The sequence below is a fragment of the Macaca fascicularis genome, chromosome 8, assembly GCF_037993035.2.
Source record: "Macaca fascicularis isolate 582-1 chromosome 8, T2T-MFA8v1.1".
NCBI lineage: Eukaryota > Metazoa > Chordata > Mammalia > Primates > Cercopithecidae > Macaca > Macaca fascicularis.
The window spans coordinates 70,692,681-70,710,664 of NC_088382.1; the positions used below are offsets into that span (position 1 = coordinate 70,692,681).

General features: G+C 39.5%; 1 protein-coding gene across 12 annotated transcripts in view; it reads left to right on the forward strand.

Annotated features, from left to right (window-relative positions):
* Positions 1–17,984, forward strand: part of CHD7 (chromodomain helicase DNA binding protein 7) — a 188,502-nt gene that overhangs the window by 62,888 nt on the left and 107,630 nt on the right. For 10 of the 12 annotated variants that reach the window (XM_045398308.3, XM_045398306.3, XM_045398314.3 and 7 more), the window contains one exon: positions 21–1,859. The exons of 1 other annotated variant lie outside the window; for it this stretch is intronic. In XM_045398308.3, the coding sequence (XP_045254243.1) occupies positions 195–1,859 (1,665 nt within the window). In that variant the 5' untranslated portion in view covers positions 21–194. Of the gene's footprint in view, positions 1–20; positions 1,860–4,417; positions 4,500–17,984 lie in introns of all 12 variants that reach the window. One more of the 12 variants, XM_073998839.1, reaches the window with a different exon arrangement.

A 17,984-nucleotide genomic window follows, 5' to 3' on the forward strand; every position in this document is an offset into this window, starting at 1 on the left:
CACCCCCAACTCCCTTCTAGGACCTATATCCAGACTTTGCCTGACACTGCAGGGTCCAAGAGAATTAAAGAAATATGGAATGACATGAAGAAGATTAGTTAAGGATTATAGGCTTTGAGGGCAAACACCTCAGTGAAGTGAAGCACAGGCAAGCTCCTGAGCTGTGGTTTGGAGGAGCCGTGTGTTGGAAGAAGATGGCAGATCCAGGAATGATGAGTCTTTTTGGCGAGGATGGGAATATTTTCAGTGAAGGTCTTGAAGGCCTCGGAGAATGTGGTTACCCGGAAAATCCAGTAAATCCTATGGGTCAGCAAATGCCAATAGACCAAGGCTTTGCCTCTTTACAGCCATCCCTTCATCATCCTTCTACTAATCAAAATCAAACAAAGCTGACACATTTTGATCACTATAATCAGTATGAACAACAAAAGATGCATCTGATGGATCAGCCGAACAGAATGATGAGCAACACCCCTGGGAACGGACTCGCGTCTCCGCACTCGCAGTATCACACCCCACCCGTTCCTCAGGTGCCCCATGGTGGCAGTGGTGGCGGTCAGATGGGTGTCTACCCTGGCATGCAGAATGAGAGGCATGGGCAATCCTTTGTGGACAGCAGCTCCATGTGGGGCCCCAGGGCTGTTCAGGTACCAGACCAGATACGAGCCCCCTACCAGCAGCAGCAGCCACAACCACAGCCACCGCAGCCAGCTCCGTCAGGGCCCCCTGCACAGGGCCACCCTCAGCACATGCAGCAGATGGGCAGCTATATGGCACGTGGGGATTTTTCCATGCAGCAGCATGGTCAGCCACAGCAGAGGATGAGCCAGTTTTCCCAAGGCCAAGAAGGCCTCAATCAGGGGAATCCTTTTATTGCCACCTCAGGACCCGGCCACTTGTCCCACGTGCCCCAGCAGAATCCCAGCATGGCACCTTCCTTGCGTCACTCGGTGCAGCAGTTCCATCACCACCCCCCTACTGCTCTCCATGGAGAATCAGTTGCCCACAGTCCCAGATTCTCCCCGAATCCTCCCCAACAAGGGGCTGTTAGGCCACAAACCCTTAACTTTAGTTCTCGGAGCCAGACAGTCCCCTCTCCTACTATAAACAACTCAGGGCAGTATTCTCGATATCCTTACAGTAACCTAAATCAGGGATTAGTTAACAATACAGGGATGAATCAAAATTTAGGCCTTACAAATAATACTCCAATGAATCAGTCCGTACCAAGATACCCCAATGCTGTAGGATTCCCATCAAACAGTGGTCAAGGACTAATGCACCAGCAGCCCATCCACCCCAGTGGCTCACTTAACCAAATGAACACACAAACTATGCATCCTTCACAGCCTCAGGGAACTTATGCCTCTCCACCTCCCATGTCACCCATGAAAGCAATGAGTAATCCAGCAGGCACTCCTCCTCCACAAGTCAGGCCGGGAAGTGCTGGGATACCAATGGAAGTTGGCAGTTATCCAAATATGCCCCATCCTCAGCCATCTCACCAGCCCCCTGGTGCCATGGGAATCGGACAGAGGAATATGGGCCCCAGAAACATGCAGCAGTCTCGTCCATTTATAGGCATATCCTCGGCACCAAGGGAGTTGACTGGGCACATGAGGCCAAATGGTTGTCCTGGTGTTGGCCTTGGAGACCCACAAGCAATCCAGGAACGACTGATACCTGGCCAACAACATCCTGGTCAACAGCCGTCTTTTCAGCAGTTGCCAACCTGTCCTCCACTGCAGCCCCACCCGGGCTTGCACCACCAGTCTTCACCCCCACACCCTCATCACCAGCCTTGGGCACAGCTCCACCCATCACCCCAGAACACCCCGCAGAAAGTGCCTGTGCATCAGGTAAGGGGACACAGAGCCTGCCTCTGCATTGCAATGTGAAATTCAACATGGCTAACTTGTGTAATCAAATTTTTCTTTAAGCTATGAAAATATTTTCCATTATGAGTGCCTTAATTTTTATTTGTTATTGGCTTATGCATTTATTTTATTCAGGCAAGAATTCTTGAATCTCCCTGTCCCAGGGATTGTGCTAGATGTTAAGGGTATGTAGATAACTAAGACTGGGTCCCTGCCGACAAGGAGCTAGGTCGCCACTAGCAGGGAGATGGACAGAGACTCAGAATGCTCATGAGACAAATGCTTTTGTTTCCTTCTCTGAATTCTTTTTTATTCTTTTTCTTTCTCTGTGTGTGTGTGTTTTAAAAATACACTGACACTTGGTTTCTAGCAAAGATTTATGTGTGTGTGGTAGTCTCCTCCATCTCTCCTTTTATATTGATATTTTTCTTGGGAAGCTGCAAAATGTATACTTCTGTGACACTTATTTTACTAACTGTTGAATTTGTTAATATGAGTTTAAATTGCAAACTGTAGAAAATCACAGTAAATGATAATTCACAGAAGATGTTTGGTCTCTAAAACATTTGGGTACCCTGCACTGAAGTAGGGAATCTTCCTTTTTTGTAAGCTGATGTTTTTGTTATCATTTAGAATTTATAAAAGAACAGATTTAAGTTTTAAATTATCATATTCACAAAGACATCTTTCCATTATAAATTTTGCTGTTTATGCCCTAGATCTGTGAAAGATAAATTAATGCCTATGTATACAGATTATTCTTAGTGCTATTCAAAAATATATACTTATTATCTACCAGAATTACAGTTCTGTTTTTGGGGTGCACAGTAGCTGATTTTACTGCTATAAAGCATAGTGATTGTTTTGATGCACTTATTATCAATTTTGGGGAAATAAGACCTCATGTGAAAATACAAAAGAGTGAAAGACCAGGCATGATTATGTGACAAGTGTCCAGAGAGAGGAGATAACCTGTAGTTGAGGGTGCTTGGAATTTGGGTAGGCCTTACCCAGGGAGGTGAACCCAGGTCAGCAGTTCAGATTGAGGGGTGGTTTGCTAAACAAGGGCACAGGAAGTCAAGCTTGCTGCAGGTAATAGGTTGGAAAGTATCAGTCAGGGCCAGATTGTTGTGATCTTGGATTCCTTTTTAAGGAATTTGGACTTAAAAGGAGGGGGGAGCCAGTGATATTGATTAAACAGTCCACAGGACAGATGGAGAAGCAGAAGATGAAGTATGAACCTGTCGTCCAGGCCTTTGAGGACAGTTTGGACCAGAAGGGTCAAACTGAGAGCAGAAGGGATTGAAAGCAGTGTTAAAAGTAAAAGGGTTTGGTCAGTAAACAAAGCCACTCAGGGCATCTCAGAGCAGCTTTTTTTTTTTTTTAGTGGTGATAATTGTCTTCTATGCTTTTTGTCAGTTCATTAAAAAAAAAAAAAAAAAGTATTTTAGGCCGGACACGGTGGCTCATGCTTGTAATCCCAGCACTCTGGGAGGCCGAGGCAGGCAGATCATCTGAGGTCAGGAGTTCAAGGCCAAACTGGCCAACATGGTGAAACCCCATCTCTTTTAAAAAATACAAAAAATTAGCTGGGCATGGTGGTGCACACCTGTAGTCCCAGCTACTCGGGAGGCTGAGGCAGGAGAGACACCTGAACCCGGGAGGTTGATGTTGCAGTGAGCTGAGATCATGCTACTGCACTCCAGCCTGGGCAACAGAGTGAGACTCCATCTCAAAAAAATTTTTTTTGTTTGTTTTTTGTTTTAGTTTCAGCCAGGCATTTAATACAGAGCCTCTGAAGCTTCGTCCTAAGCTGGGCTGGGGGAGTGGAGGTCAGGAAGACTCCTGGGACCACAGGACAAGTAGTGGCTTTAGGAAAGTTGCCCTCAGCCGGTGGGCAGGGCAACTTCCCTGAAGACTTTGGTGATCCTCATATAACCACCCTTGGTGATTCTTACATAACCTCGGGGCAAAACGCCTCTCCTCAGAGCAGACCAAAAGTACTGTCCCTGAGGCCAGCAGACATGGGAGGCTTTTAGGACAGAAATGAATGTGACTTAGTTTTTAGGAATTATTATTCCCTGGAAAGTTTCTTAATAAGCAAGGGATATTTTAGAGCAGTGGTTTCTCAGACTTCTCATTCTGGCATCCTCTGTCTTCACCAGAGGGTGAGCACTGTTTGGAGACCCGCTGTGATTATAATCTGATCTCTGGATGAGAACTGTTGCTATCCTCCAGCTTTCCTGGGTTTTAAGAGTACAGATACCTCAATGGCTTTTTCAGAGGACATGTGTGAGTCTGTGGCATGTGAGCCCTTGAGCAGTGGAGGCTCCATGCATGCTGTGTCCTGTGCTAGACTTCAGGAGAGCCCACATGCATTCCCTCCTTCTTTGACTATGTCATTATAGGCAAACTCAGGATCTTTACAGGGATGTAAACTAGGACATTTGAGGTATTTTCATTCAAAGTACAATTATGTTTTCCATTTTGCTCATTATTATTTGCTTTCTTATTTCTGCTTAACTTTGCATTCTCTTCAGATTTTGAAACACTCACTTTTGAACATAAGGCTATGGCGGTATGAAGTCTTAGGCACAGAACATAGACTTTAAAGGTAGAAAGGTATGTGGAGCCCAGCTCTATCATTTATTAACCTGGTGATCTTAGGCAAAGCATTTAACTTCTGTTTACCTCAGAATTTGTATTAGTTAAGCAGGAAAAATAGCACCCACCACAAAGGGTGTTAAATTAAGTGGGCTTAACATAGACGGAGTGCCTAGTATAATGTCCACTCCGTGGTATATATGTTAATTCTTTTCTAATTTTAGCTTCTGATCTCCTGAAGTGCAAACCTTGCTACATAATTATGTCATTTCCCATGTAGTTACAGTATAAAATTAACTTTATTATTTATTGTTTTTTGAGATGAAGTCTCACTCTGTTGCCAGGCTGGAGTCAGTGGCGCAATCTTGGCTCACTGCAGCCTCCGCCTCCCAGGTTCAAGTGATTCTCCTGCCTCAGCCTCCTGAGTAGCTGGCACTACAGGCGTGCACCACCATGCCCGGCTAATTTTTGTATTTTTAGTGGACACGGGGTTTCATCAAAATTAACTTTATTTTTAAGGATAGGTTAACTATTATGTAATACAGCCTTAGTTATGAAATAACTAAATTTGATTTGTGCAAATATTATCCCCCTTTTAGCTTGTGTTGCCACATGTGAGGAGGATAATGATATGGGTAATTCAAAATACTATCCTACACCTTTAAAATCTCTGTCTCTGAATGATTGACATTCTACCCTAGGAAATATTTTTATTTAATTATGTTTTACTTTAGAGCTACTAAAATTATTTCAAATTTTATATATGATGGAGTAGTGGCTCAATACTATACCAGGTATCAGGGAAGATACCAGATTAGGTTGAAATGTCCATTTAACTTGATAATGGAATTATCACGTTCAGGTAGACTTAACTCATTCTTGAGTTTTTTGCTTTTTAAAAATAGAAATTATGCTCTTTATGTGTTTCCTGACTTCTGAATGGATATTTCCTAAATTATGAAACACGTGTAAGTATCTTTAAAGATAAGTTTAACTTTATATTGAAAAGTCAACAAAGAAAAAATATTAGAACAAAAAGGCCACAGTTCATCTGATGAAAATGTGAAAAATTACACATTTTGGTGTATGGACACTTCTTTAATGGAAGTGCTAGACTTTCGATTATTTGATAAGATTTACAGGGAAGGGAAAAACCCTAGCTTATATTTCTTTTTCAATAGCTAATTAGAACAGTTTTTCTCAAACCTTTTCATCTCAGACCTCTACACATTCTTAAAAATTGTTGGGGACTCCAAAGAGTGTGTATTAGCTGTGTGAGTTATATGTATTGATATTAACTGTCTCAGAACTTTTTAATTTTTTTATTATTTATGTATTTATGTTTTTATTTATTTTTGAGACAGTCTTACTCTTCTGCCCAGGCTAGAGGGCGGTGGCGCATTCTTGGCTCACTGCAACCTCCTCCTCCCAGGTTCAAGCAATTCTCCTGCCTCAGTCTCCCTAGTAGTTGGGATTTCACTACTAGTAGAGATGGGGTTTCACCATGTTGGCCAGGCTGATCTTGAACTCCTGACCTCAGATGATCCACCCGCCGTGGCCTCCCAAAGTGCTGGGATTACAGGCATCAGCCACCGCGCCCAGCTAAAATATTGATGAAAGTTTAAAATATTGATTTGTTAATTATTTAAAAATAATAAATCGGCTGGGCGCGGTGGCTCAAGCTTGTAATCCCGGCATTTTGGGAGGCCAAGACGGGCGGATCACAAGGTCAGGAGATCGAGATCATCCTGGCTAACATGGTGAAACCCAGTCTCTACAAAAAAATACAAAAAAACTAGCCGGGCGTGGTGGTGGGCGCCTGTAGTCCCAGCTACTTGGGAGGCTGAGGCAGGAGAAAGGCATAAACGTGGGAGGAGGAGCTTGCAGTGAGCCGAGATCCAGCCACTGCACTCCAGCCTGGGTGACAGAGTGAGACTCCGTCTCAAAAATAAATAAATAAATAAATAAATAAATAAATACAAAAAATAAATAAATCATTATGTGTTAACATACAAAATACTTTTTAAATGAAAGATAACTTTTTTTAAAAATGAAAGATAACTTTTCCCAAGACAAAAAATTAGTGGCATTGTTTTATATTTATTAAATATTGATTCTCACATCTGCTTCTGAATGTAGTCTGTGTGCTAGTCATAAGCCTCTGGAAAAGTTTACTGCTCATTTGGAGAAAATGAGGATGAAAAAGCAAATAACATCTCAGGATCATGTGGAAATAGTTTTCTGATCTCGCAGACCCTACAGACCCTGGCCCACAATTTTAGAACCACTGGCATGAAGGAAAGAGTACAGGCTTTGGAGTCTGAGCTTTTGAATAGAAGCACCACTGCTTAACATCACCACCTGATGTTAGTAAGGATGTCAGGATGTCATTTCATTATCTCTGAAGTGAGGATTCATATGCCTTCCTGGTTAGAGGCTCAGTGAGATTAGTAGCAATGTCTTTTAAGTGGTTAACAGTGCGGACTCAAAAATGACACATCTAGCAAGTGTTCAGAATTGCCTGTTGCAAAGTTTTAAGAAGAATCTTACGTATTTCAATGTTAAACATTTTCATAGTTGTTTGACTTTATATCCTTGGTTTTAGTGAACACTTATCAAGTATTGAGGCTTCCTATGTGCTTTGAGGGAGGGAGAACAATCTTGCTGTGTGAGCAGGAAGATGCAGGCAAGGATATGCCGTGAAAAGCACACTGTAGTGATCAGCACTGATCTTTAAGATCAGTCTTAAAGTGGGTGAGGTGGGGGTCTGGGAGGGCTTTCTGGGGGCAGTGATGTCTTTGCTGAGATGTGAAGGATCAGTCTAAGTTGAGGGAAGGATGGATAAAAGAGGAGGGAAAGGAATTTAAGATTTAGGAAACAATGAGTGCAAAGATCAGAAAGCCCTTTGGGCCTTGAGTGTCCCTCGTATTGCCGGAATGTAGGTCTGGGGCTTAGTGGACAGAAAGCTGCATGGTCCCGGGCCCATGCCACTGGAGGGCACTAGGAGGTGTTTTCAGCATGGACACAGCACCATGGGGCTCTCTGCAGCACCCAGGAGTATGAAGAGAGTGGAGAGGGGCTGGAACCAAAAATGAAATATTTATCAGTACACTGTGAACATGGATGAGAACAATCTAGAAGGAAGGCACAGAGCAATATTTTGTTCATTTGAAGAGCTTATCTGAAGAAAGACTGGTTAAGTGGATTGTCCTTAAGGTTACAGGCAAATCCCTGAGTTTCTGGATAGAATTTATACTGCACAGTCCATAGACGTATCCCAGATCACGGATTACGCTCTTAAATGGAAAGTTCTAGTTGAATTTTTAGGATCTGCAACAATGTGTCCTTAAAATAAATTTATTTTAGATACATTTGTGACTTTTTCATTAATTTGGTCCTGAAATACAGTCATCATGAAACAGAAGTAGAAAAAAAATTTAAAGGCTACTAAGATTAAGGTGATAAGTAATAATTTCCCATCTCCTCATTTTCCCTTGAGATTAAAAAAATACCTGGAAGAATCAGTGGTACAATTTTTTTTTTCAAAAAAAAAAAAAAAAAAAAAAAAAAACAGCCTTTCTGAGAAAAGCTTTTATTGGTAAATCTAAAGCAGCATCAATCTTATACTGAGACTCTTTAAGTTTACCCAGTAAATAAAGAATTACAAGGCCGGGCATGGTGGCTCATGCCTGTAATCCCAGCACTTTGGGAGGTCGAGGTGGGCGGATCACAAGATCAGGAGCTCGGGACTCTAGCCTGGCCAACATAGTGAAACCCCGTCTCTACTAAAAATACAAAAATTAGCTAGGCGAGGTGGTGCATGCCTGAAATCGCAGCTACTGGGAGGCTGAGGCAGGAGAATCACTTGAACCCGGGAGATGGAGGTTGTGGTGAGCCAAGATCACGCCACTGCATTCCAACCTGGGCAAGAGAGCGAGATTCTATCTCAAAAAAAAAAAAGAAAAAAAAAGAATTACAGACATGGGCAGAGTAATTGGCAACTACTAAGTAAATTTATGGAAAAAGGTGGCTATATTTCTTAAGGATTATGTATGCAGGTTGTAAGCAGAAATAGACAAAAATACCTTTTTAATGGAGAGCAGATGTATCTTATCAATACTACCTTTCTCACTTCTAAAGATGTCTGGGGAAGATGGGAAAACAAAATGTCTCTTTAAAAAATTAGCTTTTACCTAAGTGGTATTTAGGGGCTTTTGCAAGTGTACCCACCTTCAGAAAACAGGCACCCAGGCTGGACCTCATTGGAGCAGGTTGCCCCCTCTGGTGCTCACAGACAGAAGGCAGAAGACATCACTGCTTTCCCACTTGCTGTGGCCCACTGCTAGTTCTTCATGAGACCTTTAGTTAAAGCAAACCATCAAGCCTTTACTGGTCTCTCATTCCTGGGCCATAGGGTGCTCTCAACAGACTCGTCGTTTCTCACGAAGACTCATAAAGTATTTCTTCTGACTACCTCAATTTGTATATACTACAGCTTATTGAGTAACCTGTCTACGTTTTTCCTCAACATCCAACAAGCTCGTTTATCCCAGAGGTCAGAATTATACCAAGTGTCAAGTTAAAGCACAGGGAAAATTTTGCTCTGTCTGTCCTTTCACCCCATAGTCTGAAAGCATGAATACCTGATAGCCTTGCCCCTTAGATGGCTTTTATTTTGTAAAAGAGTATTGTTTTATGTGACATCAAAAATATTGTAGGTGATAAGAATTTAGTTTGTTAGTTTACCTTTGAAGCCTGGATATTAGGCCTCTGCTAGGTGTCCCAGGTAGCCAATTGATATTCTTAAAAGAAGCCACTTGTGATGCTGCATTTTCATCTTGGTATCTTAGGTATCTTCATGAAAGGCAGTACCGTATGAAAGAAATACTTATTTAGTGCCTGTTATGTGCCAAGGACTGTGTTAAGGAGAGATTGCTGGTATGGTGGAAGGCAGGGAGGAGACAGAGGCCCCCACTGACGTGAAAAGGGAATTTTGTTATTTAAGTATAACATTCTGGCTGTCCTATCTTTGCGTACTTACTATGTTCTAGACCAGAACTGTCCAGTTATATGATGGGAGCTACAAATACAATGCGTTTATGTTGATACAGATTTTCTGGTAACCGCATTTTACCATTAAAGAAGCTGGTAAAACTAATTTTAGTAATACATTTAATTAAACCAACATATCCAAGACATTATTTCAACATGTAATCAGTATAAAAAATTGCTTGTGAGATATTTTACACAAGAATTTAAAACCTGATATGTATTTTACACAGATTGCGTGAGCTGCATCTCAGTTGCTCAGTGACCACACATGGCTGGTGGCTGCATATTAAACAGCACAGGCTATACTCTTTCCGTATCAGTTGCTGCATATTCTTTTTAAAAACAAGTCAGAGTATAAATAATTTTATTCACATATAAATAAATGTAAAATTGTTAGTCTAATTATGACAGTCATCCTCCAAGACAGGTGTTACCCACTTTGCTGTAAGGTTAAGGAAGTAGTAGCAGTGTTTTTAGGTATCATGAATAAATGCAGTACTGGGGGGTGTGCCTGTGTTAGGGATATTAGTATCAGTTCTTGACAAGATACGTTATTGAAGTTTGATTTCATTTGTTTGAGTTTCAAAGAAGGCTACCTAAATGGTGTTTGTCCTGTGGAAAAAAATAGCGTGTTTCTCTGAAAGGTAGATTACAGACATTTTCAAGATTTTAGCTTTGTGTGGTGTTTGGATACTTTTGGTAGTTAACTCCTCACCTCTATCCCCCAGCTTTTTGCCTCTCTGTCTTTAATAGAATTGCTTGTTTCTTCATGAAATTGACTCTCCAGGATAAGGGGAAAAGCCTTCATTTTTATTAATATGCATGCTCTCCCCTCCCCATTTCTTTCATTTTTTTCTTCTGTGCTGCTTTTTTCTTCCCTGTTTTAATAATCTTTCAGAAAGGCGGTCTCTGGTACAGCAGAGCAATAGTTAGCTGAGGAAGGAGAACTGGGAAGTGGGTTAGGGGGACAATTAGGGGAACAGCATTGTGAGAACTAATCTGGAGAATTTACCCTACCCTTGACATCTTAATGTTATTTTCCATTCTCTGTAGTTACAGCTGTAAATCTATAGATAATCCCTAAGTAGCCATGCAGAGATGGTCCTGGTATTTCCTTTGTTGCTGAATGCAGCTCTTTTATCAGTAAAGACAGTCAGTAGCAAACTTGTACTTGTCCTTTTGCCTTGTAAAACTTTAGTGGTTCATGGTGTGTCACCAGGAGTGAGGTTTTATTTTGGTTTTTCTTCACTTCGTGTAAAAAATGGAGGAGAACCTTCAAGCCCTAGGACATGACAGCAGAAGTGGTAGTGATGGATAACGTAAAGGAAGCTGGCAAAATGCCAAGAAATTGACAGCATTGCGTTTAAGAAAGTCAACATAGATACAGGACTACCCACATCATCTTGCTTGGTTTTTATCCTGGACAATTTCCAGGACGATGAGAGCGATGGCCAGGGAAGGCTGCAAGGCATTTCCTTACCTCTTATTTTAAAGATTGAATCAAAAACATGCGTTTTTGATGCTCCTTAATATTAATGAAGACTATAACATTTCTGTTATTCTTTAAAGTGTATTTGTCCTGTTTTCCTCTGCTGCCTTCTGTGTTTAGTTCTAAATCATTCTGTAGGTTTCAGGAGTCCTAGACGTTAACCTTAACTTAATGTTAAGTGTATAATTTGGCTCACTGTGTGAAAGCAAAAAAACAATTGTTTTAGGGCTTAAGCAAGTGTTATTGATTTTAAGAGTTTTTTTGTTCTGGCCATGGGTATAAAGCGTTGGAGAATATTGAGGAGGTGCAAGCAGTGGTGCTGGGAAACTGTGTAGAGGCTTTTTCGAATGGCAAGTGTTCTAGCTTAACTTGTGCCTTTCCTGTCTAATCTATTCATAGACTGGCTGAAACAGGTTTGCAATATTAGCATAGGAATTCCACTCTCACCCATTTGGTGGGCTATGAAGTGTTTTGGCCTCTTGCCAGCGGCTGCTCAGTTTAGAGGGTTGGGAGGTTGCAGGGTGCATATCCTTTCTTGTGAACAGGCAAGGAACTTTAGATCATTCTTTTTCTGAAAGCTTTTTGTTTTTTGAAGTTATGTATCTAAGTGTGCTCTTTAATGAAAGGGGAGGGTATAGACTTAAAATTCTTATTGAATATAGAAATACTTGAAATTAGAGTTTAATTTTTAGATCATGTTTCTTGATGGACTCTTGTAACTTGAACATTTTCTTCCATTAAAAAACAATAATAGGAAATTGTGGGATTTTTGCAAGTTGTCATGTGTTTGTTTTCACTGTTATTTTAAAAACAAGTTTAGCATGAAGAGATACCAAGTTTAACCACTTTGGAGCCTGCTGGAAATAAACTGTGGGGAACTAACTTGGAGAATTTTCCTTGATCTTGACATCTTAATGTTACCCTCCATTCTCTGTAGTTACAGCTGTAAATCTGTAGATAATCTCTAAGTAACCATAGGGAGAAATGGAACTGGGCAATAAATAAGTAGAATATGCTGACTTTGCTTTAAATTGGTCCATTACTAAGCTAACTCTATTTTTGGCTGCTCAAATATGTCAGAGACATTTCCATGAATGAGAGCTGTTGAAATGCATGAAGACATAACTTGAATTAAAGGAGATAAGTCAGAGTTTTTTAGGGGAAGTGTTTGATTTAAGTAAGATGCTAAGTAGCATTTCATTTTTGTCATCGATTTCTCTGAATGTTTTTTCTGTTCACTTTAATTATATTTATCCAGAGAGTGGGACATGTCAAGGGAGTAGTCATCTTCATATTGGAATAAGGTGCTGTGGGAACCCTTGTGCTCAGTGCCTAACCTGACCTCTGATGCAACAACGTGTCTTGCTTACTTGAAAACCATGGTAGAAGACCTAGATCAAAGAAGGAAATAATTTAGTCTAATTTTGGAAAACTTCTTTCCTTAGATCTGAGCTTAAGGTTTGCAGTTTTATTTTTTGCAAGGAAGTTCAAAACCAATATTCACACATAAATAAGGTCTCTAAGCTAGGATATCATTGATGAAGAAAACAATAAAATGACAACAGTAAGAAACTAACCATTCATAGAATAAAAATGAGCCCAATAATAAGATCAGTTTTTTTGTTTTGTTTTCTTTTGAGATGAAGTCTTTTTGTGTCACTCAGGAGATGGAGTTTGCAGTGGCGCGATCTTGGCTCACTGCAGACTCCATCTCCTGGGCTCAAGTGATCCTCCCACTTCAGCCTCCAGAGTACCTGGGACTACAAGTGCCCACTACTACACCTGGCTGATTTTTGTATTTTTAGCAGAGATGGGGTTTCACCATGTTGGACAGGCTGGTCTCGAACTCCTGACCTTAGGTGATTCACCTGCCTCAGCCTCCCAAAGTGCTGGGATTATATAGGTGTGAGCCACTGCGCCCTGCTGCAAATCATTAAATCGGTTTTAATAAGCTCCCCACATCAAAGAGCCATGTTAGATCCTAGAGTGGTATTTCATACTGAATATAAATTTAATTCCAAGGTAAGTAAATGCAGAGAGACAAATGTCAGTTTATTTCTTTCATTTAATGTTTTCTCTGTCATTTTTTTAGCTTCTCACCCCTCCACTATTCTGTGTAGTGGTCACACACTAGGTGGAGCTGCCAGGACTCTGCCCCTCACTGCTAGTACAGGTTGCTGGGCAGGCAGGAGCACAGGGTTATGAAGACCACAGGCTTCATATACACCGAGAACTCCATTTGAATGTGGCTCTTCCATTTTTTTCTTAAGTCATCTTAAATACATACTTGCTTAAACCTCAGTTTCCTGATACAATAATTGTACCGATTACACAGAATTATGAGAATTAAATGAGATAATGACTGTAAAGTTTTTAGCACAGCATGTGGCATGTAGTACATGCCCAATAAATGTTAAATATTTTTTATTGTAACTACTGTTGTAGTGGTTATCAAAATGAGCTTTTGGAATTCTTTATTTTTTCACTTTCTACTCTTTCACTTTGAAGTAGACCGACTTTCCTTTATTTTGGAAAACAGGACATCATCTATTAATGCCTTAAAAATCAACTTACTAGAGTCTCCATAAGGCAGACAAAAATTCGTAATGTTTTATAGGGGGGAGCAAAAATTACCATCACACTACTGTATTTCTTTTCAGTTGAATCTCTAGGAAATATTACTATATATAAGATACTAGCTGCTTTCTAAGTGTTTAATTTCTAACTTCAACCAAGGTGAAAACCATCACTTAGTTTTCAGAAACTTCAAATGGCAGGTTAAGTTGACACCCTGTTTCCTATTGCTAGGGATGGTTGCTGGTATTCCCTCTAGCATGCAAGAAGTTCACCCACTGACCTATAATGTATATAGGTCTGCACAGAGAGAGTTCAGTAGTACTAAGTCTTTGTTAAATATAACTTTAATCTTACAAATTCCTTAAATCCACTGATCCACTTCACCCCCTTGTTGTTACTAGCACCTTACCATGTTTTCATGGTGTGCTCTCCAAAACCCTGAGGTGATATTATACTTTAGTGGATGGGTTCCTGTTGACTGGCACTGAAGGCCCTGTTGTGAACCCAGTTGATTTATGAAGGCTGTCGCACTCAAGATTTTTATAATGCTTCTTTACCCTAATCTATTTGTTTTTCTTAAAAAGTAACTTCATATGTTTTAAAGTATGGAAGACAAAAGAAAATTGAAAGGATGGCTGCAGTGTAATTTAGTACCTAAATTTTTTAAAAAAATAAGGCAGTTCACATTTTTTCAAATAAGTAAGGAAGGTTTACATTTTTGGAGACAGTTTTTATCCATAAAAGAGTTTATGGGCAATACTGTAACACCATTGCCATTGTTTTTTAGAGCGAGAAGAGACTTGTGTAAGAATTGAGCTTGGAGCCAGGCTTTCTCTGCAAGAAAGAGTGCTTATATCTTTGCTCAAATTTAAATATAGGGAGAAGACCGTTTTGTTTATTGTCTTCAAACTTTACACACTATAGCTTTTAAATATTTTAACAATATTTTAATGTATTTTTAAATAAAAATATTGATAAAAATGAGATTGAAAATAGTAAACAGAAAACCTATTTAATGTCCATCAGTTGTAATATGTTTACTAAATAATGTGTATACTGTTTATATGTATTTTATTGAATTGTAATCTATATGAAGTGTTTCCTGAATTTTATACTATAGAGTGGTTGCAATCCAGGCTGTCATATATGTTCAGTGAACTCAAGGTTTAAGGAAAGAAAAGCCTTTTAAATATAACTGTGTACTGAAATTTGTCAGAAAGTATCTAGGATTTTCCAAATTATTTTTTAAAGAAAGTTTGCCGTGTACTTTGATATCATGCTAATAATGAATGTTTGTAGAAAATGTATAACTTAGTACTGTCCATGATCTTTCTGTCATGAAAATGTTCTGTATTTGCTCAGTCCAATATGGTAGCCACTAGCCACTAGCCACAAATGGCTACCGTACCCTTGAAATGGGGCTAGTGAGGCTGAGGAACTGAAATTTTAATTTTATTTGATTTTAATTTAAGTAGCCATGAGGCTAGTGACTTTCATATAGGAACACTGAAGTATAACCACACAAGCCAAATTATTTCAAGTATCAGAAAATAAGATGTAGAGCACAATTAAACATAGAACGGAGAGTTTTTTGTTGCATATGTAACCAGTGTAAGCTTTGTGTTTCCACTTTTATTCTCTCACCTCTTACTAGGTGGCCCTGAAACCATGGGTATCTCCTGTCTTTGGCCTTGTGATGTAGTGATAGGATATAGTCATCCGTACCTGGTAAATGCTGACATAAGTCACTTCATTATTTTTGGAATAAATTTTTGCTCGGTATTAGCCAATTGTTAAACACAGCATATTGTTTTAACTAATGCAAGTACAGCATCTTGTTTTATGGTATAAGTGATATTTTAGAAAGTTGTTAATCCCAAAGAAGTCCCCATCACAAATGCTTCATATAAAATATTTAAGGCCAGGCACGGTGGTGTGCACCTGTAGCCTAGCTATCTGAGGGCTGAGTCAGGAGGATTGCTTGGGCCCAGGAGTTTGAGGAGGCCACAGTGTGCCATAATTGCGCCTGTGAATAGCCACTGCACTCCAGTCTGGGCAACATAGTGAGACTGTCTCTTACACACACACACACACACACACACACACACACACACACACACACACACACACATTCTCTCTGTCTCTCTCTCTCTCTCTCTCAAAATGGATGGGGTGGGTGCATTGCATATCTTAGATAATATCCACTAGATTTTTGGTTTATTAATTAGGTCATGGGTAGGACCTTGATAGAAAATAATTTGTCAAATCCTTTAGGTCATCGAGTCTAAGAGAATATATTAAATGCCATTGAAGTGCTCACTTTAAAATGCTTAATTTTATGTTACATGAATCTCAACTTGATTTTTAAAAAGGGTCTAAAGTACTAATTTTATATCTTACTGCTGGAGAGAAGAGCTCCATTCTTTGAAAACCAGAAAAGAGGATCGTAGGATGAATTTTTTTTTTTTTTTTTTTTTTTTTTTTTTTTTTTGAGACGGAGTCTCACTCTGTCGCCCAGGCTGGAGTGCAGTGGCGCGAGATGAATGTTCTATATTGAGTCTCTAACATTTGTCCTCACCTGGATGGAAATTTCCCACATTCTGCTGGGATTAGGGCCTTAAAAAATGACTGTAGTAAATCCAGCCCTTTATTAAGTCAAGATTCCAGAGAGCTCTGTCCAGTGGAATTTTCTGGGATGATAGATGTGTTCTTTTTGGTGTCCAGTATGGTAGCCTGTAGGCACTTGTGATTAGGAAGCACTTGAAATGGGGCTAGTATGAGAGAGGAACTGAATTTTAAATTTTATTTAATTTTAACCAACTTAAAGTCGTATTTGGCTACTGACTACTATTGGACAGTGCAATTTTTAAAAACTTTTTAAAAAGAATTTAGAATTTTTTAAAAAATTCTCCTTTTCAGTTTAAATATATGCATTAAAATGTGTTTGTATGACAATTACCTCACTAAACAGGCATTTGTCACCTGGATGAAATGAAGGACTGCCTTCTTGATATTTCTTAACTCTGCTTTGCTGCCAAGTGACTCTTCCTAAAGAGATTGGTGTCCCAGAGGTTTTTATACTCCAGGGCAACACACTGTAATAATATTTGGGATGAGTGAAAGCCGTTTTGGTAAAGAGAAGTGATTGTAAAAAGGAAGGTGGAAAAGGGGACTTTTAGAGAATAGATACCAAAGACGAAAGTGTTAGTTCTGATAGAATGTATTTTGAGCCATTCTGATTTGATACTTAGATACCAGAACTATTTTAGATAATAAAACGAGGCATAAGTAGTATAAGAAAGAACACGTAAACTTTCTGCTACTGAGGCAGGTGGGGGCATTCATCCAGATTATTTAATACATTAGACAAATATGTTCAGGTAACTGCTTATCTGTTTACAATTGTTTTATTTAAAGTAATAGGTCTCAAATGTTTTGGTTTTGGAATCCTGATGCTCTTAAATATTGAGAACTCCAAAGAGCTTTTGTTTATTCTGGTTTTTATCTATTATTATTTACCATATCAGAAATGAAAACTAGGAAATTTTAAAAATACATTTATTCATTTAAAAATAATAATAATCCCCTTATTGTTTCATTGAATTATGCCAATCTTCTGATTTTTGTGTGTGTGTGTATATATATATATATATATATATATATTTTTTTTTTTTTTTTTTTTTTTTTTTTTGAGATGGTCTCACTCTGTTGCCCAGGCTGGAGTGCAGTGGCATGATCTCGGCTCACTGTGTCCTCTACCTCCCAGGCTCAAGCAATCCTCCTACCTCAGCCTCCTTAGTAGTTGGGACTACCCACTTGGCTAATTTTTTGTATCTTTTGTGGAGATGCAGTTTCACCATGTTGCCCAGGCTAGTCTCAAACTCCTGAGCTCAAGTGATCCACACCCCTTGGCCTCCCTAAGTGCTAGGATTACAGGGGTGAGCCACTGTGCCCAGTTTACAATTTTTTTTTTAAATCACATTTGTTGATATTACCATGACTTCTCAGAAAAGTCTTTAAAGATTGAGAAGTTGTTGAGCTCGTGGGTGTTTTCAAAATTCTCACTTGTTTGAGAGCTCATTTTTTATTATTGTAGATAAGCACCATGAGTTACTTTCGTTGAAGTGATTGACTCACTTTATTTCAAGAGAAGTACTGCCAAATACTTGAGTCTGAATATCTGTGGTTTGTCTTTGAGTTAGTCTTTCAAGTAAAAACAATAGTCTTTGAGAAAAAAAAAAAAAGGGTGGCCCGTTCAACTCACAACTCTAGGCAGTTGCCCAAGTGCTGTTCTTGGTGATAGCCTTCCTTGGTGCTTTGGCGAGCAGCAGATACCCTTCATGTGCACTTCCTGTTTCCTCACAGAAAAGATTAAAAAGGGTCAG